This window comes from Myotis daubentonii, chromosome 20 (genome assembly GCF_963259705.1).
Source record: "Myotis daubentonii chromosome 20, mMyoDau2.1, whole genome shotgun sequence".
NCBI lineage: Eukaryota > Metazoa > Chordata > Mammalia > Chiroptera > Vespertilionidae > Myotis > Myotis daubentonii.
Window position 1 is genome coordinate 7,792,209 of NC_081859.1, and position 20,658 is coordinate 7,812,866.

The 20,658-nt window shown below is 41.8% G+C and overlaps 1 protein-coding gene across 1 annotated transcript in view; it reads right to left on the bottom strand.

Moving 5' to 3' along the window:
• Window positions 1–19,031, bottom strand: part of IARS2 (isoleucyl-tRNA synthetase 2, mitochondrial) — a 33,533-nt gene extending 14,502 nt beyond the window's left edge. The window contains exons 1-12 of the mRNA XM_059677785.1: window positions 18,654–19,031; window positions 16,280–16,402; window positions 14,949–15,108; window positions 13,649–13,797; window positions 13,509–13,558; window positions 13,319–13,428; window positions 13,136–13,226; window positions 12,691–12,806; window positions 10,759–10,928; window positions 9,925–10,015; window positions 8,872–9,023; window positions 5,987–6,147 (exon numbers count right to left, since the gene is read on the bottom strand). Of these exons, the coding sequence (XP_059533768.1) occupies window positions 5,987–6,147; window positions 8,872–9,023; window positions 9,925–10,015; window positions 10,759–10,928; window positions 12,691–12,806; window positions 13,136–13,226; window positions 13,319–13,428; window positions 13,509–13,558; window positions 13,649–13,797; window positions 14,949–15,108; window positions 16,280–16,402; window positions 18,654–18,923 (1,643 nt within the window). The 5' untranslated portion in view covers window positions 18,924–19,031. The remainder of the gene's footprint in view (window positions 1–5,986; window positions 6,148–8,871; window positions 9,024–9,924; window positions 10,016–10,758; window positions 10,929–12,690; window positions 12,807–13,135; window positions 13,227–13,318; window positions 13,429–13,508; window positions 13,559–13,648; window positions 13,798–14,948; window positions 15,109–16,279; window positions 16,403–18,653) is intronic.
• Between the last annotated feature and the right edge of the window lie 1,627 nt (window positions 19,032–20,658).

The window sequence follows — 20,658 nt, forward strand, 5'->3', positions numbered from 1 at the left end:
CACACAAGTACAATATGCTGTAAAAATCAGTTGCAATTTCAGGTAAACAGTAAAATAAAATAGGAAACCAGTCTTAAATGTTGGAAATACACAGATTAAACGAGTAGTACAAAAAATAAAATTAAAATTAAAAAATAATACAAAAGTAAAAGCGAATGGTTCAAATTTCATATTCACTTAGAAAATAGGATTGAAATGTTGGGATCGATATTATTAGTCAAAATAAACATTTATGTGTCCACCATGCACTACACTTGTCAAAGCCCCTTTTAAGCACTAACTGATTCACAGAAAATACATTTAGCTCTGCTCTGTGCCTCCTGGTTCCTTAACACTCGTGAGCCTGAGCCAGTAACACAGTGAAAGCCAGGCCTGGAAAGCGTGTCTCCTAAATCATGGTTCAAATGTTTTTACTCTGCTATTCAGCCTCTGTAGCGCATCTAAAAGACCACCACTTACAGTCAACACACTCCCCATCTCTCAGGTTTGCTAAGCAGAGGCACAAGGACTAGCCATGAGCCGGGGCAGGCGGGGCACAGGGAGTCTCGGGTGATTAGTGCTGACAGAAGGGGCATCAAGTCCAAGGACCGGAGTCCGCCTGCGACTCGGCAGATCCTGACAGGAGCACAGCATTCTCTTCCCCTGAGCTTCAGTCGCCATGGACACCGGGAAAAGCAACTTACAACTACAGGTGATACTGACATGTCCCTTTTTTTTTGACATGTCCATTTTAGAATGCCAAAGTCAACGCTTTTTCACATCCCTAAATAGCAGGTAACTCAGTGAAGATTTACTATAAGTATTACTGAACTATACTCAGTTACTCTACCTCGTCGATAACTAGAAATACCAAACAACAAAGGAAGATTCTGAGTTGGCAGCTGGCATGTTACTAAGAAATTGTAAAAACCCACCCCCTCTAGTCGAACTAAAATTCATGATTTAATTGCTAGATTTACTCAATTCTATGTTGAGACCGTAGACAACTATTACTCACATTTTTAAAACAAAAAGAAATTAAGACAATTCTGGAGTTAGAGGATAAAAACTGAACAAAACTTCTGATACATAAGAATGCAGGTTTCAAAGAGAAAAACATCCTCGCATTCTAAACAGGTCACAAGTTAAATGCCCAGAACTGGTGTCAGAAAGTGACAATTTTCTCTTGACCTGGACTCTGGGGGTCCGAATGATCCTAAGAAACTCTAGGAGAGTTTTAAGAACAAAACTTGCAATAAAAATAAACACACACATCCAACCTACAGACTTGAGGTTTGCTGGATCACAAAATAAAAATAAATTTAATGTTCAAACAAGATCCAATAAGATAACTTTGGAGGAAAAATACGAGCAAAGGCTGCACAACTGCTTGAAAGATACTCACAGGTCTGCAGCAAGGCCCCAGGACAGCCACATGCTGGGTGGGCTCCTGTCATTCATTTTCACACACGGGGAACTGGCACCCACTAAGAGCTGAGCTACCGCTTTTAATGGCTGCACATTCATTCTTCTGAAATTGGCTTAAGTTACCTGTTTCCTATACCATTATGTGCTTTTATAAACAACTGTATGGGACCTCCTTACATATACATCATTGCACAAGACATTGGTCCCCTTATGTCCCTTGGATAAATATTTAGAAGTGTAAATTTCTTATAACGAAACTGAGATCATGCTTTAAAATTTTTTTTAAACTACTTGATAGGCATTTTTTTAGTGATATCAAATATTCTTCAGAAAAAAATACAAGGACAAAGTCAACATTTATCTTTGGAAAGTTAAGAATTCCCCCATCCTATATAATAAAGCGAGAATATGCAAATTGACCATCACACCCTCGCACAAGATGGCCAGCAGGGGAGGGCAGTTGGGGGGAACCAAGCTGGCAGGGGAGGGCAGTTTGGGGGAACCAGGCCAGCAGGGGAGGGCAGTTGGGGGGGACCAAGCCAGCAGGGGGGGGCAGTTGGGGGCGATCGGGCCAGCAGGAGAGCAGTTAGGCATCAATCAGGCTGGCAGGGGAGTGGTTAGGGGGTGATCAGGCTGGCAGGAAGAAGTGGTTAGGGGCAAGCAGGCAGGAAGGCAGGTGAGCAGCTGGGAGCCAGCAGTCCCGGATTGTGAGAGGGATGGCCCGATCCACAGGGATCAGGCTTAAACTGGCAGTTGGACATCCCCGAGGGGTCCCAGATTGGAGAGGGTGCAGGCTGGGCTGAGGGACACCCCCCCCCCCAGTGCACGAATTTCGTGCACCAGGCCTCTAGTTTTGTCAATAATAGCCTATATTTAACAGTTAACTTATAACCTGAAGATCAGTGTAAATTACTGTCGATGTGAGTGGGTGGAACTGCTTATCAGTACCTAACCTATATGCTTCCATTTTAACGCTGTATTTCATAAAGCGATAAGTCCATCATAAAACTTTGTACTTTACGCAAGAGCCTTATCTAAACACATGCACTATGTGCCCAACAGGTTTCAATCAGCGAAAATGCCCTGGCAGTAAAAGCAACTATAGCACCAACCAATCCCCCTGGACTTTGACATTGACGAGGCTGGAAGCTTATTTAGCGTGTTATTGGAAATTAAGCAGCATTAGGGTTACTAGGTAATGAAGAAACGGTTGCTGTCCAGTGTGTCCTGCGTTTTGTCTGCATAGAAGCAAGAAATACTAAGGACTACAAGAACTTCTCTTCTTCTGTAAGTTACCAGATGAAGGTAAGAGACTAAATATTTCCTATTTACGTACTAAATTTAATTCTAGAACACACTGAAATCAGAGAAGGGAGCTATTTTTTACCTTAAAGCTATGCTTATGTTTGAAAGGTGAAGGAAACATATTTGTAGAAATTTTCTTTGTTGAATACACATTATAATTTTTCACCAAATGGCCATGAACATGAGTAAAATTTTGAGGTAGCCAAAGCTTACACCCAACTTAAATTAGAAATTCCTAGAATGTTTCTAGGAAATTTCTCATAATTTCCAGAAATCAGGAGCTACTAAGTTCCTTAAATGCATAGGTTAACTATTGCATTTATACTGTTAAATTAATTATAATCATCTGAAATGGTGAAAGGAATTTAACAACTTATTTTCCTTCCTAGGTAGCAAGTGTTTCTATAGTTTATCTTTTTTTATGCTATAAAGTACTTATTTTATCTTTGTTAACCAGAAATAGATTTCCACCTGAATTATAATGGCATTAAATTACAGATTCAGAAAATGACTGATGATGTTAAAGACAAAAATGGAATTATTTGAGAAACTACAAATACAAATATAAAGTGCAGATGAGAACATTAATTCAAATCAAAATTAAACATCAGAATTTCAAATATGCCAGCCACTAAACTTACTTAGAATATGAATTCATGAAGATTTTCTTCGGTGAATTAAGTATACTTAAGAGATTATTATAGACTTTCATCAAGAAAAGCTGAAGGCATCTTTTGATACACATAATGGAGTTATCAAGTGTAACAGCAACTCCATGTGGACTGTGTACCAATTTCCAGTGGAGATGCTGTTACTTTTGATGGTTACCAACTCGCTGCAATACAAAGGCACATCCAAGAAAGACAGCAGATCGTGGTCACTGTGGTTCTCATCTCGGCTAAGCTCCCTGTCTCACAACCTGCCACCTACCAGTCAGGAGTGGGCTGCCTCTTCCTCCGGTCCCTCCCAGCCCTCCGTGCGTGGGGCCGAGTTGTGAGCTAACAAATGGTGTACAGGAAAATGACCTATGAATTGACAGACAGTGTGGCTAAGTGTGTCTGTCATTTCTGTAGGCCAATATTCTGTATATCTCTACGACTTCGGAATCAGAAACCAACTGGGACCATGCAGGCAACACACACCAAAAAGAATCTGTAACAGCCATGTAAAAGTACTGACTATAAATAAAACATAAATGGTACCTGATGAATATCTGCTTGTGTTTCTCTGGCGAAGCTCGCATTTATTTCACCCAGCTTTCTGATCAATCAACGTATGTACCATTTAACTGTCTTGATTAAATAATAATCCAATAAATCCATTTGCTCTGCTTACTAATATACACACAGGGTCTACCTCAATCAATTCAAGAAAATCCCCTAACACACTTGTTCTGCCCTGGCTGGGTCGCTCAGTTGGTTTGAAGCATCATCCTGTGCACCCAAAAGTTGTGGTTTCGATCTCCGGTCCGGGTGGCATACGGAAGGCAACTGATCAATGTCTGTCTATGTCTGTCTGTCTGTTTCTCTCTCACTTGTGTGCACTTATCTCAACTTTAATTCTTAATAGAGGTAATAAGGTATTAGTAGTTTATATCTGATCAAGCTCTCAGTTAAAAAACAACAACACATAAGCAACAATATTTAGATTCAAAGAATCTTAGCTCCAAATTTTAATAAAATTATCATTGTAATAAAAAGCCTTATGACTTCCTGGTCTCCAGAATCTAGTTTCTTTTCCTGAAACATACTCTCACTCTTCATGTCTACTTAAAAGCTTAAATTCCTTAAGCTAGTACTCAAGACTCACTATAATTTCCCCCAACCGATGTGTCCTAGAGTTCATCTTTCTGAAGTTCCCTCGCAAACACTCAGCGCATTATGGCTCCTACACACACATTCTACTTTCCCCCCCAGCTCCTCGGCTCCTGCAGATCCCAATACTTCCCCAGATGTCCTAGCTCATCCGCGAGGCCAACTCCAACGCCACATCCTCTGAAAGAAGCAAGTGAGCAGGCGTGTGGTTCAGTATTTACCCCAGGGCCAGCCTCTCATGCTGCCTGGACCAGGCGGCCAGAGGTGTCAGACCCCTGGGAAGGAGTGACAGGTGAAGGAGCAACGAGCATATTTCAGATTGAAAAGGAGCTTTCACACCCAATTATAAGTGATTAAATCCAAACAAACCAAAAACCACTTTAATCAACATTTTAAAACTCTAAAATACGCATTTTCATAAAAGCTCTACCTGAAGATCTGCTGCTAATGTTGACGATGGAACGGAGAACCTTTCACAACAACGATGACAAACCCAGCGTAGGCCATTCACCCCTGTCTGCAGGCTCCTGACTCCCCTCCACCTGTCGGCCTCACTCATCCTCACGGATGAAATGTGAAACAACTCACAAAACGTGCTCACACTCCTGACTCGTCTTACAGAATAATTTAGTAAAAAGTCCATAAACCAAATTAAAACAAATGTACTCAAAACAAGTAAAAACCTCTTCCTAAAGGGAGTGATTACTGTTCCCCTTCCCACATGTGTGGGTGACACAAGACGGGCAGCCTCCCTAACTTCCTAGAAGGTACACCAGCTAGACCATCATCTCACCTGAGCAGGGACCACGGGAATCTTGTTCACTAACTCAAAGGGTCAAGTGTCTGGCCTGGGGAAAAATCTCCTTTGCACTCTATAAGCTTTTCTGCTCCAAACTGTTTACTATATCCATGTGTTATCTTTCCAAATGAGAAAAAAACAACTTAAGAAAAAAATAAGATACAATTGGGAATGTAATCACTACAACAAATGTAATTTTATACATTGAACTGTATTATAGCTTCTTAAATTATAAAGCATCTACACAATCACATGACACTATTCCCGATAAAAGGGAGGGTAGACTCAGTAAGAGAATGATTCTAATTCATAAAGAAATATTACACCCTGGGACTCCCCCACGAAACACTGTCCATCTTTGGATTCCCAACAGCTGGTTCTAGCACACGGCCTGGCACATAGGAACAATGAATTCTCAGAAAAAAAAACATCAGAGCCTCTGTTCCTATGTATAAACACTGAAAAAACATAGCTGTTCAAACTTCAATCATAGTGAAAGGATCTTTCTGAAATTTATATTTTATTCCCCCCCCCCCAAAGATAATTATTTTAGAATATTTTATTTAACATCTATTAGGAGTTCGCAATAATCCATTATTTTTCCATTTCTGAGGAAAATACAACTCACTTTAAAATGTTGAAAATATTCAGAAAGTCCTACCTGTTGATCAAGACTTCGTCCTTTGTCTTGTGATGGAACACGGGAATCGGAACACCCCACACTCTTTGCCTGGATATACACCAGTATGGCCGCCGGTCCATCATGTCAACCATGGCATTCTGGGCTGATCCAGGAATGAATTTCACCTTTTTTAACAATTCCTGCAATTGATCCACAAAGCAAGTCCAGTGAGAGAAAGCAGAACGAGTTTCCTAGAACCGTCACTATTTATCCTAATATAGTTCTTTTCTTTAGATATTCATATTCATTCACATGTCCCCTGCCAACTCTCCTTCCCCAAAAAACTGCCTTAAACACTACACATTTCAGAGCAAATGAGGCAGTAGAACCAGGGCCACAAAGGACCTAATAAAGAGCATCAAGAGCAGACAGCAGCCATAACCGGTGTGGCTCAGTGGATAGAGCGTCGGCCTGCGGACTGAAAGGTCCCAGGTTCGATTCTGGCCAAGGGCGTGTACCTTGGTTGCGGGCACATCCCCAGTAGGAGGTGTGCAAGAGGCAGCTGATCGATGTTTCTCTCTCATCGATGTTTCTAACTGTCTATCCCTCTCCCTTCCTCTCTGTGAAAAATCAATAAAATATATATATTTTTTTAAAAAAGAGCAGATGGCAGCTTCTGAGTATGTAATGAAAGATTTTATACCATTTCTAAGCACCAGACCAAAACTAGCAATAACAGGTAGTAATAACAGGTTTAGTAGAAGTATTATATTTCATTAAACTAGAGTTAAAATCAATTCAAACTTGAATTCAATCATTTTTTAAATGCTTAAGGAAAACTACTGTCATAGGTGGACAAACAAGGATTGCAAACTAACCTAATTGCATATAGTATGGTTTAAAACGGAAAAACACGTTCTCAAAATAAGTGACTACTCCTTCACTTGCTGTCTCTCCTCTCTCAAGAACGCTCCCTCCTTGCACCCCCCCACCCCGCAAGCAAGAGCTGAAAATTACTAACATCTAATTACTAACATCTGATTTCATTTCATTTGTTAATTACTAAAAACACAAATTATCTAGCAAAAATGTTTGGTAATAAGCTCAAAAAAGGCCAAAATACGTTAATTTCATTTTTAAAATCTCCCTACCCATGAATAAAAGCATTTTTATATTTTCAGTTTCATGATTCCTTTCCTTAACAGAAACCCCTTCTCCCCCAAAGCCATTTGTAGCACCACCTACTGGCAGAATGACAAAACCTGCCATTCAATTTAACACCTGGGTTAAAAATCCAAGAAATGTGAATGCTGAGAGATACTTGATTTTGTTATGGAATAACTATTACTTATTTAAGGTGGTGATGATGCCACTGGGATTATGTTTTAAAGAATCTTTATCTTTCAGATCCACATGCTGAAATGTTTATGGAAAAAAGAATGCCTGAAATTTGTTTCAAAACAATACAGTGGAGGGGAGGGGAGGGGTAAGAGATCAACCGAAGGACTTGTATGCATGCATGTAAGCATAACCAATGGACACAAGACACTGGGGGGTAGGGGAGGCCGGGGGAAGGTCAAGGGGGGAAAAAAAGGAGACATATGTACTACTCTTTGTAATACTTTAAGCAATAAAACAAAATTAAAAAAACAAAACAATCCAGTGGATAGGGAGTAAAAATGAGTGGTGGGCCCTGGCCAGTTTGGCTCAGTGGTTGGAGGGTCAGCTCACCCACCAAAGGGTTTGGGGTGTGACTGCCTGTCGAGGGCATGTACCTCTGTTGCAGGGTCCATCCCCAGTCCCATTCCGGGCGCACGCGGGAGGCAACCAATCAATGTGTCTCTCTCACATCAATGGTTCTCTCTCTCTCTCTCTCTCTCTCTCTCTCTCTCTCTCTCTCTCGCTCTCTCTCTCTCTCCCACTCACTCTTTTTCTCTGGCTATCTCTCCTCCCTCCCTCCCTCCCTTCCACTCTAAAAATCACTGGAGAAAATATCTTCGGGTGAGGATTAACAATAAAGTGAATGGTGGGAGGGGTTTAGGTAAAAACAAAATTGGTCGTAAGTTGATTGTTGTTGAACTTGGGCGAAAGAAGCATGGCAGTACATCACTCTGTTCTATCTCTGCAAAGAGCAACTGAAAATTGTATAGAAGACATTTTTTAAAAACAGCTTCAGCATATTGCATCGGACTAAGATGTTCTGCATCCAAAAGTCTGTGCAGAGCTGGAAGTTACAAATTTTAACATTTACAAGTAAGGGCTTCATGGGATGTCAAAAAAAAAACACACAAAAAAAACACCAAAACAGTCCATGTCACAACTGTCCACTCAATACAAATTCAGAAAATGCAAACTGCTACACATAGCTTCGGCGAGGGCCCCAAACTGCCATGCCAACATTTTATTAAATGAAAGAGCTCAAATACATATAAAACTTTAGAACCTCTGTCCTAAAGTATGAACACAAAGCAACAGCTTTTCAAATAGACTGACATTTCAATCTTAGGAAAACCAAGGGTCTTGAAAGTATTGTATTGAATCCTCATGTGCCAGACTCCTGTTCCAGAAACGTTTACCCACCTATTCCAGGAGGCAGGCGTTATGATCGCCTTTACATAGATGAGGAAACGGAGGTTCTGAGAGATTAAACAATCTGCCAAGCTCCATTCTGCCCCAGTTCTATGCCACTTTCACTGCACTGGGCAGGATTTGGGCAAGTCACTTAACCCCTCTCAGGCTGATTTTCCTCACGTGTACAACGAGGAATGGAAATCCAAGGTTCTTCCTGATCTGAAATTCTACTATTTTATGAAACCAAATCCTAACAGCAGCACACCCACCCTCCGCCTCACACTGAGATCCTAACAGCAGCCCTCCCCCACTGAGAACAAGAAAGCCCAGCCTGCAGTAGGACGCCTTCCTACCTTGGCTGTGGCCTTGAGTTCCGTGATGTTTATAAACCACTGCTTGCTGGCACGTATAACCACTGGTTTCTTAGTCCTCCAGTCGTAGGGATAACTGTGCACCAATTTTTCCTCTAGCAACAAATTCTTTGAAGCCTGAAGCATCTTTATAACTAAAAAAAAGTCAGTAACAATTTGCGTTAGACATATTTACAAGTACTATGAAAACCCTAGTAACCCTCTATACTCCCAGGAGACTACATCTGCACCAGCAGGTGCAGGAAGAGTAGCCACCTGCCAAGTACCACAGGCATAACCTGGGACTCTCGGGGCAAAACACGCAGGGACTGTAAAACCTCAACCAGACTCCGGATTATCCCACTGCCTTCACTTCAAAGGAAAGATGAACACGATACACTTAGAATTCTACACCTGAAATTCAGAGTCACCATCTTACATGTCTAGGTTCTTAAAATGGTGACCATGTATTCCAGAAGAAACCAGGTACAGGTGGAAAAAAAAAAAAGAAACGAGGCACAGTGGTTTGAATTTTGTTCCCCAAAAAGAGATGCTCAAGTCCTCATTCCCAGACCCTGTGAATGTGAGCTTATTTGGAAATGGGGTCTTCGTAGATGTGATCGAGTGAAGATGAAGTCACGGGACTAGAGTGAGCCCTAACCCCATCACTGTCCTTACAAGAGGAAAGAACAGTCACACAGAGCAGAGGAGGACGGTGGCCTGGAGGCAGAGACTGGAGTAACAGCTGTACACCAAGGACTGGTTTAACCCAGGGATGACCAGGAGCCACCGGAAACGGAAGAGGCAAGAAAGGATCCGTCCACAGATCTTTCAGAGGGAGCGCGGCCCTGCCCACACCTTGATTTGCTTAAACAGAGCATCTTCAAAGGAAGATATGAAAAACTCTACACTCTATTTTAAACCATGTGGCAAAATAAGACGTCGTTTTAGCCTTTTTTTTTTGTTGAAACTATAAAATGGGAGTGTAAGTCAAGGCTCCTGCTGGCTACTTTTCAGAAAATACGGATTTATGACATCAACATACACAATACTCACCCACATCCGTCCCCTCGTCAAGGACGGCCTTGTTTTGAAGTTCAGGCCCTGCAGCTGCTGTGAAAACGCCATCTTCATCCACTAAACAATCCTACAAAGTGTCATTTTGAAAAATTAAAGTATCAAGACATTTTATCTATGACAGTATCTGGCAAGACAATACAGATAAGACATCTCAGTTTAACAGACGAGGTGTGTGGTCCGCCGGCAGCGAGTTTGACATGCTTGGTCTAGTCTTTCACTACAGTGAAAATTCGAGGACTTATTCAGTAACTAGGAAATGTAAATTTATACATTTACATCACTAAAGGCAAAATATCTTATTAAAGCAGAGACCTAATGTTTATTAAAAAGTAAAACATCACTTTTAATTTGATCTCTATTAATTCATGGATCTATGGCAACGTACACACACAGTGATGACTTTGAAACCCACCTTTAAATGGAAAAACTTGCTAAGCAATTGATGTGTGTAAAATTAATTTAGAGAGGACTATATAGTTTTAAAAACACCTGTTCTTTTCAACTAGTAAAACTAGTAAAATCCACTTGCCAATTTTCAGAGAAAGTAATTTGTCCATGTGACTTCATATTTGAAAGAAAAAGCTGCCCCCATTTAATATACATTCTTCAATTTTAATTTTGCGCTGATTTTGTGTTGTCTGGGAAATCATTCTCAATTAGGGCGAATTAATGAAGCTCCAGCGTATTGCACAAGTTTCACAATTATGATGACGAGTGATTGTTTATTATAAAAAAAAGAAAGATGTTACTCAGTTTATCACTTTAATTCTACGAAAGCAGCGATTAAAAAGGAAGGAAGAGGACCAGTACCGTGGACAGGTTGTGTTGGGAAGCTACACTGTAATCTTCCATACCATGAGCGGGGGCTGTGTGAACCAATCCCGTGCCTTTGGTCATGGTCACGTGATTTGCAGGTAGGAGCGGAGAGACTTTATCGGGAATTAAAGGATGAGCACAAGTACCATTTTCCAAATCGGCACCTGAAGGCAAAGAAAAGCACAATGAAAAGAATCATCTCAGATGGCGATTCTCCTACCTCTCTAAGAGCAGCAACAGAGCAGACAAGAGGAGCAGCCCGGCTTCCCCCTTCCCTTAATCTGGGAGCTCTAAGTGATTAATTAGAAACAATATATTCTTTCTGCAAAGAAAACCTACCCCATACAAATTATGCTGCTTTAGCTGTTCAACATTCTTACTACTCTAAGCAGTCGTAAGCTAGTTGTCACCAGCTTATTTTGCCAGCCGTGAGAATTACATCTACTGCTTGGAAATGTGGTGGCTTAAAATAGCAACCCAATAATTCTCTGCACAGTAATAATTTGAAACAATTACATAATCTAGAAGAGTGATCTTAACTATAACCACTTTCAAAAACCTTGAGAGAATGCCCTTCAGCTTCCATAACAACACCTAACTTGTGGAGTAGACATTTTGCACTAAAAATGCAGGTAGGGGATTGGCGAGGGGAGGAAAAGAGGGGCATATAGAGTAAGAATATACTGGATCCTCCTTACCTATTGCACCAGTAAGGACCAAATGATATTAAGTGATAAACATTCTGTAGCTTCTTTCCTGCCTTTCACATAAAATCCTTTGTATTGCCCTGACCGGTTTGGCTCAGTGGATGGAGCGTCAGCCTGTGGACTGAAGGGTCCCAGGTTCGATTCCAGTCAAGGGCATGTACCTTGGTTACGGGCACATCCCCAGTAGGGGGTGTGCAGGAGGCAGCTGATCGATGTTTCTCTCTCATCGATGTTTCTAACTCTCTATCCCTCTCCCTTCCTCTCTGTAAAAAATCAATAAAAGTATTTTTTTTTAAATCCTTTTTATTTTTGCTAAGACTGTATAAACTTCTAACTGGCTTGTATCTGAACCTAGGCATTTAGATAGAGGGCTTCACTATTAGTTAGGCAATCTTCCCATTTTGGGTTATCTCATTCATTTAAAAAACATTTTTTTGTAAGAAACTCAAAAATATATCATCCCTAAGGATCAAAGGTAATTCTGTTTATTTATTTTTATTGATTTCAGAGAGAGGAAGGGAGAAGGAGAGAGAGAAACATCAATGGATGAGAGAGAATCATTGATCAGCTGCCTCCCACACAGCCCCTACTGAGGATGGAGCCACAACCCAGGCAGGTGCCATGACCTGGAACTGAACTGTGACCTCCTGGTTCACAAGTCAACACTCGATCACTGAGCCACACCAGCCCAACCAAAGGTAATTTTCAAACTTCCCTGATTCCACAGTTATATCTCAAAACCAGTCCCAAATTGAAGCCCACTAAAGATTGTTTTGATTGAAGCACTGTTTTTGGATTAATTTTCAGAATTTACTCAATTTCCTTAGTAAAATCATGTACCAAAAATAAATATATTTACTTCCTTCCGTGTTCTTTTGATTACATCAGATAAAAATGATTTTTAGCAATTTAATTTTGGATAAAAAGTTGAAAAGATCTTTGTACATTCTACCTCATAGAAAGGACACTTGTCCAATTTTACATTGGATATTTGGCAGAAATACTATTTTGTCTGTTGTGCCTTTGTCAATGTTCACATTTTTCTATACCCCTATCATGTTTACTGTATAGTCTCCTTCAGGGGAATCACTGTAACGTATATTCTAGAAAGGCAGAAGCCACGTCTGTTTTGATTCAGAATGAGCAGCGTTCAGCAAAGTACCTCAATCCACCCAATAGTTTGATGACTGTGATAGTGAGAATATCTATAAATATTCACCTGAGAATGTTGAAATAACATCAAATGTTGTTTTCAAAGCAGAAGCAACAAACGTCACTTTGTCTGCAGCCAGTATGTACAGCTCTCCAGATGTGGAACATTTCACAACGGCGTACCTCAAATCAAAGTTTAGGGCAACGTTACTAACAATGACGGAAGAAAAGCCACGGATAACATTTAAAATCTGTTAGTGCCATTTTAGAAAAACTACCTTCAAGATCCCAAAAGTACTATTTTCAAAGGACTTCATCCCTTACATGTTTTGTTTTCCAGAAAAAGCTGGAAATAAAATCTTAAAGCCTATATGAACATGGTTAAGTTATAACACATTAACTTTTAAGAGAATAATGAGGATGAAATAAGTTCAAAATAATGCTACTGACAGAACTGATCCTATTTGTGGATTAAAAAAACAAACAAACAAAAAATGCAATGCTCTACCTACTTTGCATCTGGCATATAACAAACAGCCTGATTGGCTGGAATTGTCCAAGGCTGTGTGGTCCAGACTAAAATACTAACAGGAGAGGAACCATCTGTGGGAACAGAGTTTCAAATATGTTAGCAAATGTTCCCATCCCACAACTGTCATAAACTCAAGCAATGAGTAAATATGAATAAATCGCACCTATGAGAGATGCCAACTTGGGGGCAGGTTTCGAGAGAGGGAATTTTACATACACGGAGCGACTGACATGCTGGGGGTTATACTCCAGTTCCGCTTCGGCCAAGGCGGTCCTGAGGTGGAAACATATTAGACATAAGGATCTGGCGGCCTCACAAAATGTCTCCTTTAATGAGCAAAAACACACGAATACCTCGATGAGGGAGACCAAAACACAGGCTTGTAAGACCGGTAAATCAGGCCCTAGAAAAGACAAAGACGGTCTATGAAAAGCTGGGATTCTGTAACAATCTAACACTCCCGGAGGAAAAAAGTAAAAAAGTACTTCGGTACCTTGTCATACATTTGGTAGAAAATTCTCAACTGTTTGGCCTCGTAACTGCCGTCAAATGTATAGTAGCAATTGTCCCAATCTGCCATAATTCCCCAACGCATAAATGCCGACCTCTGTTTCTCAATTGCTGCTTTAGCAAATGACCTCGCTGAACAAAACACAGACAAGAAAAAGCTTTGACAAACCCGTAAATTCACATTCTTAAAAATGGCTCAGCCATGTATCTCTCTAAATGCAGGTATTGTACACAGTTTAGATGATAAAGTTTACTTAATAGGCAAAGTTATTTTGAAAGTTAAAGGTGTTCAAACTCTAAAATTAACTAGAATTTCAAAAGTTAAAATTTTGTTACCATCTTCTGTATTTTCTAGACTTTGTACAATGACCTCACATTTAGAAAACAATGCACTGGAAGAATTCCTCAAATTTCTGAATTTAAGAAAAGATCAGAGAATATATTTCATTATACAAAAGAAATTAATCAGTACATCGAGTCAATGATAATAAATTTCACAAGGAAGTAAATAATCTTCACAATCATATCCAAATATACAATAGCTTAACATATACAAATACAAGATTCCTTGCCAACCCAATCTACTGAAGAATCAAATAAGAGATTAATTTAAAATATATTTGTATTTCAGAATTTACTTTTGTTTTATCACCTGAAATAGGTCAACAGGCCTAGCGAGGAAAAGAAATAAAAACACTGGTCAAAATAATAATCTCAAAATATGAAGACTAGGCCTGGCCAGTTTGGCTCAGTGGATAGAGCATTGACAGTCTGACTAAAGGGTCCCAGGTTCGATTGTGGTCAAGGGCATGTACCTCGGTTGCCAGCTTGATCCCTGGCTCTGGTAGGGGGCGGACAGGAGGCAACCAATCAATGCCTTTCTCTCACATCGATGTTTCTCTCTGTGTGTCTCCCCCCTCCCTTCCATTCTCTCTAAAAATCAAGGGAAAAATATCCTTGGGTGAGGATTAACAAAATATATAAATAAATAAATTATATACACACACACACACGCGCGCGCACACACACTCACACGAAGACTAAAGAACTAAACTATGTACTTGGAAATGCTTACAAATCTTTCCTTCAATCTCTGAACATAAGTTCCCACAAAGGTCAATTTTTTAAAAATCTGAATTTTCTGTGACAAAGTGGTTTCCAACAGATCTCATTCTAACTACAAACAAAAACAAAATAAACAGGTCTCTCTGATCAGGCCTAGACTTTTCCAAAGAACCAGTGTTTACGAATACCATTTCAAAACAGAAAGAGAGGTTACTTACCTTTCTCTCTAATTTCCATCGCTGACAGATCCCGAGCTTTCCCGCCAAGTTCTGATAAGACTTTTACTTCAATGGGTAACCCATGACAATCCCAGCCTGGCACAAAGTGGATTTTGGAACCCCTCATCATATGGTATCGATTGGCTATATCTTTCAAAATCTGCAAAGAAAATACTAATCGTCACTCATACATGAAGCATGTATCCAACAGTTTACCTTATTTTCTTAATATTTTAAAACACTGAGAAAGCCCAATTTTAAAAGGATTTATATAAAGTAACCTATTAAATCTCCCAATTCAAGTTCTACATAATAACAAGAGTAACAGATATTTGAAGTTATGCTTTTCTTTTGGGCTGGCTGTTGTAAAATGTGCAATAATTCAAAAATGAGCTATTAAGCAACAGAGTTTGTTCTCTGTGGAATATGCAATATGTATAACATATCTCAAATGTTAAAAGTTTTCAATACAATTTTCTAATACAATATGTACAATCCATATTATAATGCAATACTGCTCTAAGCAGTATGGACCTGTGCAGTGACAAGATTCCTGGTTTTGAAAGCAGAGACAGATGTCCAAGACCACACCCTCTCCCAATTTCCCATGGAAGTATACGTGAAAATAAAGAACTCAAAAAAAAAAACACAAAAAAACTGATGAACAAATTGTGGTATATTCTCTCAATAGAATGCTACTCAGCCATAAAAAAAAGAAGCAATTACTGACATCTAAAACAACATGAATGAATTTCAGAAATACTCCATGTGTGGTTGATAGAAACCAGACACAGAAACATACTAGTATATGCTTTTATTCCGCCTCTCTGAAATTTTCAAATAGGTAAAAAAAATCTACAGCAAAAGAAGCCAAAACCTTGATTGCCAAATACCACCCCAGTAGGGATTAGGTTTCAACATATGAATTTGGAAGAAGAAACAAATGTGCAGTCTATAGCAGCTCTAACATACTTTATTTATCTTATTGATGATGTCTTCCCTGACTAAAACATAAGCTCCAAAGGACAAAGCCTATCTTTATTTTGTTCACTGATTATTTCCAGCCTAGAACAATGCCTGGCACATAGTAGGTGCTCAATAATGACTTACTGACTAAAACGAAATTTACCAACGTAAAATAACAAGCTCAAAGCAAATACCAGGGATGTTATTCTTCACGCAGGACCGAAATGGTTGACTGCTGCTTTCTGTTAAGACATTCATTTATGTGTCAATGCAAATGTACATCATTGTCATACTATTCGAGTACTCTTTTGTAAAGTGTATTTAAATATTTTCCCCCCAAGTCTTATAGACCTGAGTATGATTACCTTATTCAAAGCATGTCCAACGTGAGGATCACCATTTGCATAAGGAGGTCCATCGTGAAGACAAAATTCTGTCTTTACTTTTCTTTCTCTCTGCCATGAATAGAGTTCTGAAAATCCACATTTCTGTTTAAAAAGAGCGATAATGTCTGAACGTCGTATAAACACATACTCCTGAGTCTTACCATGAGGAACAGCCAGCACTTATTTCTTATCTCATTCCAATGTCTTTAACTCTAAAACACAAACGGTGGTGTTTCTGAAATGCACATCTGAGTACTTTTTTTATTGAATTTATTAGGGTGAGAGTGGTTAGCAATATTATACAGGTTTCAGGGGTACAGTTCTATAATACATCATCTGTATATTGTATTGTGAATTCACCACCCCAAGTCAAGTCTCCTTCCATCACTGTTTATCCCCCCTTTATTCTCTTCTACCCCCCGCTTCCGGTAATCATATTGTTGTCTGTGTCTATAAGTATTGATTTTTAGAGAGAATGGAAGGAAGGGGGAGAGACAAAGAAACATCGATGTGAGAGAGACAGACACATCGATTGGCTGCCTCCCCCGCGCCCCCAACTTGAGGCTCAGATGGAGCCTGCAACTAAGGTACATGCCCTTGACTGGAATCGAACCCACGACCCTTCAGTCCGAGGACCCACGCTCTAGCCACTGAGCCACACTGGCTAGGGTGAGTTTGGGTTTTTGTTTGGTTTGGGTTTTTTTGCTGAATCCCTTCAGGTTTTACACCAGCCTCCTTAACCCCCTTCCCCTCTGACAGGTGAGGACTCTCTTAAAACCTTTCAGTAGTCCCCCTCACAGACTTCTGATTAAATCCCAGCCCTTGCTCCTCTCCGAGTCTGAGACAACAGCAGGGCAATCTACTACGTGACCTTGGCCAACTCAACTTTGCCCTAACGGGCCTGTTTCCTCCTTTGAAAAAAACGTTAACATCCACTTGGCATGAAGATGAAATAAGAGAATATCTGAAACGGTCACAGTTCCTGGAATACAGAAGGTCCCGGATAAAACGCGTTCAAAAAACTAGGCGCCGCCCTAACCGGTGTGGCTCAGTGGATAGAGCGTCGGCCTGCGGACTCAAGGGTCCCGGGTTCGATTCCGGTCAAGGGCATGTACCTTGGTTGCGGGCACATCCCCAGTAAGGGGTGTGCACGAGGCCGCTGACTGATGTTTCTCTCTCATCGATGTTTCTAACTCTCTATCCCTCTCCCTTCCTCTCGGTAAAAAATCAATAAAATAGATTTTTAAAAAATTAGGTGCCAGAACAAGTCGATGAGTCTAGAACGCTGATAACTGTCATATGTAAGCTAACCGAAAGTTGCTTAACCAATATATCCCCAGTGTCATGGGCTTTAAAGACTCTAAGAGTGGTTCTCAACCTTCCTGATGCTGCGACCCTTTAATACAGTTCCTCATGTCGTGGTGACCCCCAACCATAAAATTATTTCCGTTGCTACTTCATCACTGTCATTTTGCTCCTGTTATGAATCGTCTTGTAAATATCTGATATGCAGGGTGTATTTTCATTGTTCACGACCCACAGGTTGAGAACCGCTGCCTAGAATGAAACTAACATGTGCATCTCTGCCCTTAGAATATTCGACTGAATACAGGAGGCAGTCACCTAGTTTGGGCGAGTTAAGTGATTTAAGTGTCACCACTCTGTTCTGCAAACAAGTCATAAGTCCAACCAGGGATCTATTAACACCACAAAGGTGAGCTTCCACTTGTCCTCATAACCCAAAATTTTTTTTATTGATTTCAGAGGAAGAGAGGGATAGAAACATCAGTGATGAGAGAGAATCACCCATGAGCTGCCTCCTGCACGCCCCGTCCTGGAGGTGGAGCCCCGAAACCCAGGCATGTGCCCCCAACGGGAATAGAACTGGGACCTCCGGGTTCATAGGTCGAGAGTCAACCATTGAGCCACACCGGCCGGGCACTAACCAAACTTTTATTTCTATGTGAACAGATTCATTCACTTTTTTTTTTTTTTTTTTTTACTCATTTACTTTTTACAAGCCGCTGGGAAAATATCCACACTGGCCTGTTTTGCCCAAGCGGAACATGGGACTTAGGTTTCACCCCTTTAATATTCTGCTCGGGAACCTGCGGCCGCTTAGGGACTCTTCTTACCTCCAGGTTCTTCACTGAAGTTTCAGGCAGAAAACCCGTAAGAAGTGGGTGGTTTCCACTCATCTGATCACACACACACGCACCCCAAAGGGGCCTGGAGCCCGCGGGCCTGTCCCACGCCCTCCCCGCCCAGCGCGGCCCGGGCCCGCCCGTCTCCCCAGCTCCCGCCGGCCCGGCCTCCCTGCCGGTCCCCCGCACGGCGCAGAGGCGGGGCGCACCTGCTGGAGCTCCAGCTCCGTGTCGGGCTGCTGGCGGCCCAGCAGCTTCATGGGGAAGCTGGTCTGCGGCAGCAGCACCGTGTCCCGGTACTTGCCGTCACTCGCGCTCTGCGGCTGGTTACTGGCCCCGGCGACCGAGCGCACCACCAGCCCCCGGGCGGCCCCTCGCCACCCCGGGCGACAGGGGAGGAGGCGGGGCGGCCCCCACAGGTTCCAGGCGGCGGCCAGGGCCCCCGGCCCCGGCCCGCGAGGACGCAGCCCACAACGCATGCCGGGCCGCCCCCAAGCTCCCGGGGATCGCCGGGGCCTCGGCTCCCACCCTGGATCGGGGAAGAGGGACTCCAGCAACACTTCGCGAGCCGAGCGGGAGTACGCACGCGCGCGGGGCACGGAAGGGTTGGGCGCGCAGCCTTCCCGATCCGAGATAGTAGTCCAGCTCCGGGTATTCGCTTCAGCCGCTGGGGTAGGGGCGGGAGTGGGAGTGGAGGCCTGATTCCGAGGGGCGGGGCTGGCTCCGAGGGGCGGGGCGGGGCCAAATGTGGCCGCAGCTGGGGCTTTGATTTCAATCACAGCGCCCTGCCCTTAAAGAATAATAATGAAATAAAAAATACATTGATGCCGAAACCGGTTTGGCTCAGTGGATGGAGCGTCGGCCTGCGGACTGAGAGGTCCCGGGTTCGATTCCGGTCAGGGGCATGTGCCTGGGTTGCGGGCATATCCCCAGTGGGAGATGTGCAGGAGGCGGCTGATCGATGATTCTCTCTCATCGATGTTTCTGGCTCTCTATCTCTCTCCCTTCCTCTCTGTAAAAAATCAATAAAATATATTTAAAAAAAATACATTGATGTTCCTATCTCCCTCTACCTCTCCCTTCCTCTCTGAAATCAATAAAATCTTTTTAAAATATTTTTTTAATATTTAAAAATAAAGTAGTACCTTTATCATGTCAACAAAATTTGCTGCCACCAATCCAATGCCAACAGGCGTCCCCAGTCCGGGGTGCAGTAAAAGAAAAGATTTTATTCAGATGAACTGTTTGCCAACCTGAGAACACAGCCTCAGGAGGAAACTAAAGGTGAGCTTCCCTTGAGGCAAATGGGGGGGGGAGGAGGCCCAATTTTATAGCGACAGTCCCCGCCCAGGTCCGGGAGGGGTCCAATTTATGCAAATGAGGAATCCAAATTTGCAGTTCGAACTTGCCTTCAATTTATTTAAAAAACAAAAACAAAACGCAATACCCGTGAAGCGCAATAAAGCAACGTGCAATAACATGAGGTATAACTGCAGGGGTCTTAGCTTGCCAATCAATCGCAGAATTTCTGTTTATATGGCGGAGGCTAAGCAACTTGCATTTATAACCCATACGTTTGCTATTTACTCTGCCATCTTGCTTTTCATTATTGGTCTAAGCACAGTGCCCTGCTTTTTAATATTGAAAAAAAGAATGGTTGGCTATTCGCTTTGTTCAAGCAGCATAAAGTGTGCTCCTTAAGCATACACTGAATGCCTACGTGGGGTGTGAGGGGGAGAGACAATTTTTGTTTTTGCTGGTTTTAACTTTTGGCAGTGCATCAAGCAAAAAAAAAAAAAAAAGAATCATTAATATCCAGGAAGAGGCCATCTCCTGGGAGTGATCAGCAGGCAAATGCAAACTCAATTCTGCATAAAGTTGTTTTGTTGTTGGGAGAGGAGGCGGAGGTGTCGTGGTTAACCCCTTCGAGGGCGAGATCACTAACCCAGGGAACATATTGAGTGGGCTGTGGCCCTAAGTGGTTTGGCTCAGTGGATAGAGCCTCGGCCTGCGGACTGCAAGGTCGCAGGTTCGATCCCGGTCAAGGGCATGTACCTTGGTTGCGGGCACATCCCCAGTAGGAGGTGTGCAGGAGGCAGCTGATCTAAGTTTCTCTCTCATTGATGTTTCTAATTCTCTATCCCTCTTTCTTCCTCTCTGCGAAACATCAATAAAGTACTTTAAAAAAAAAAAAAAGAGTGGACTGTGTGCACA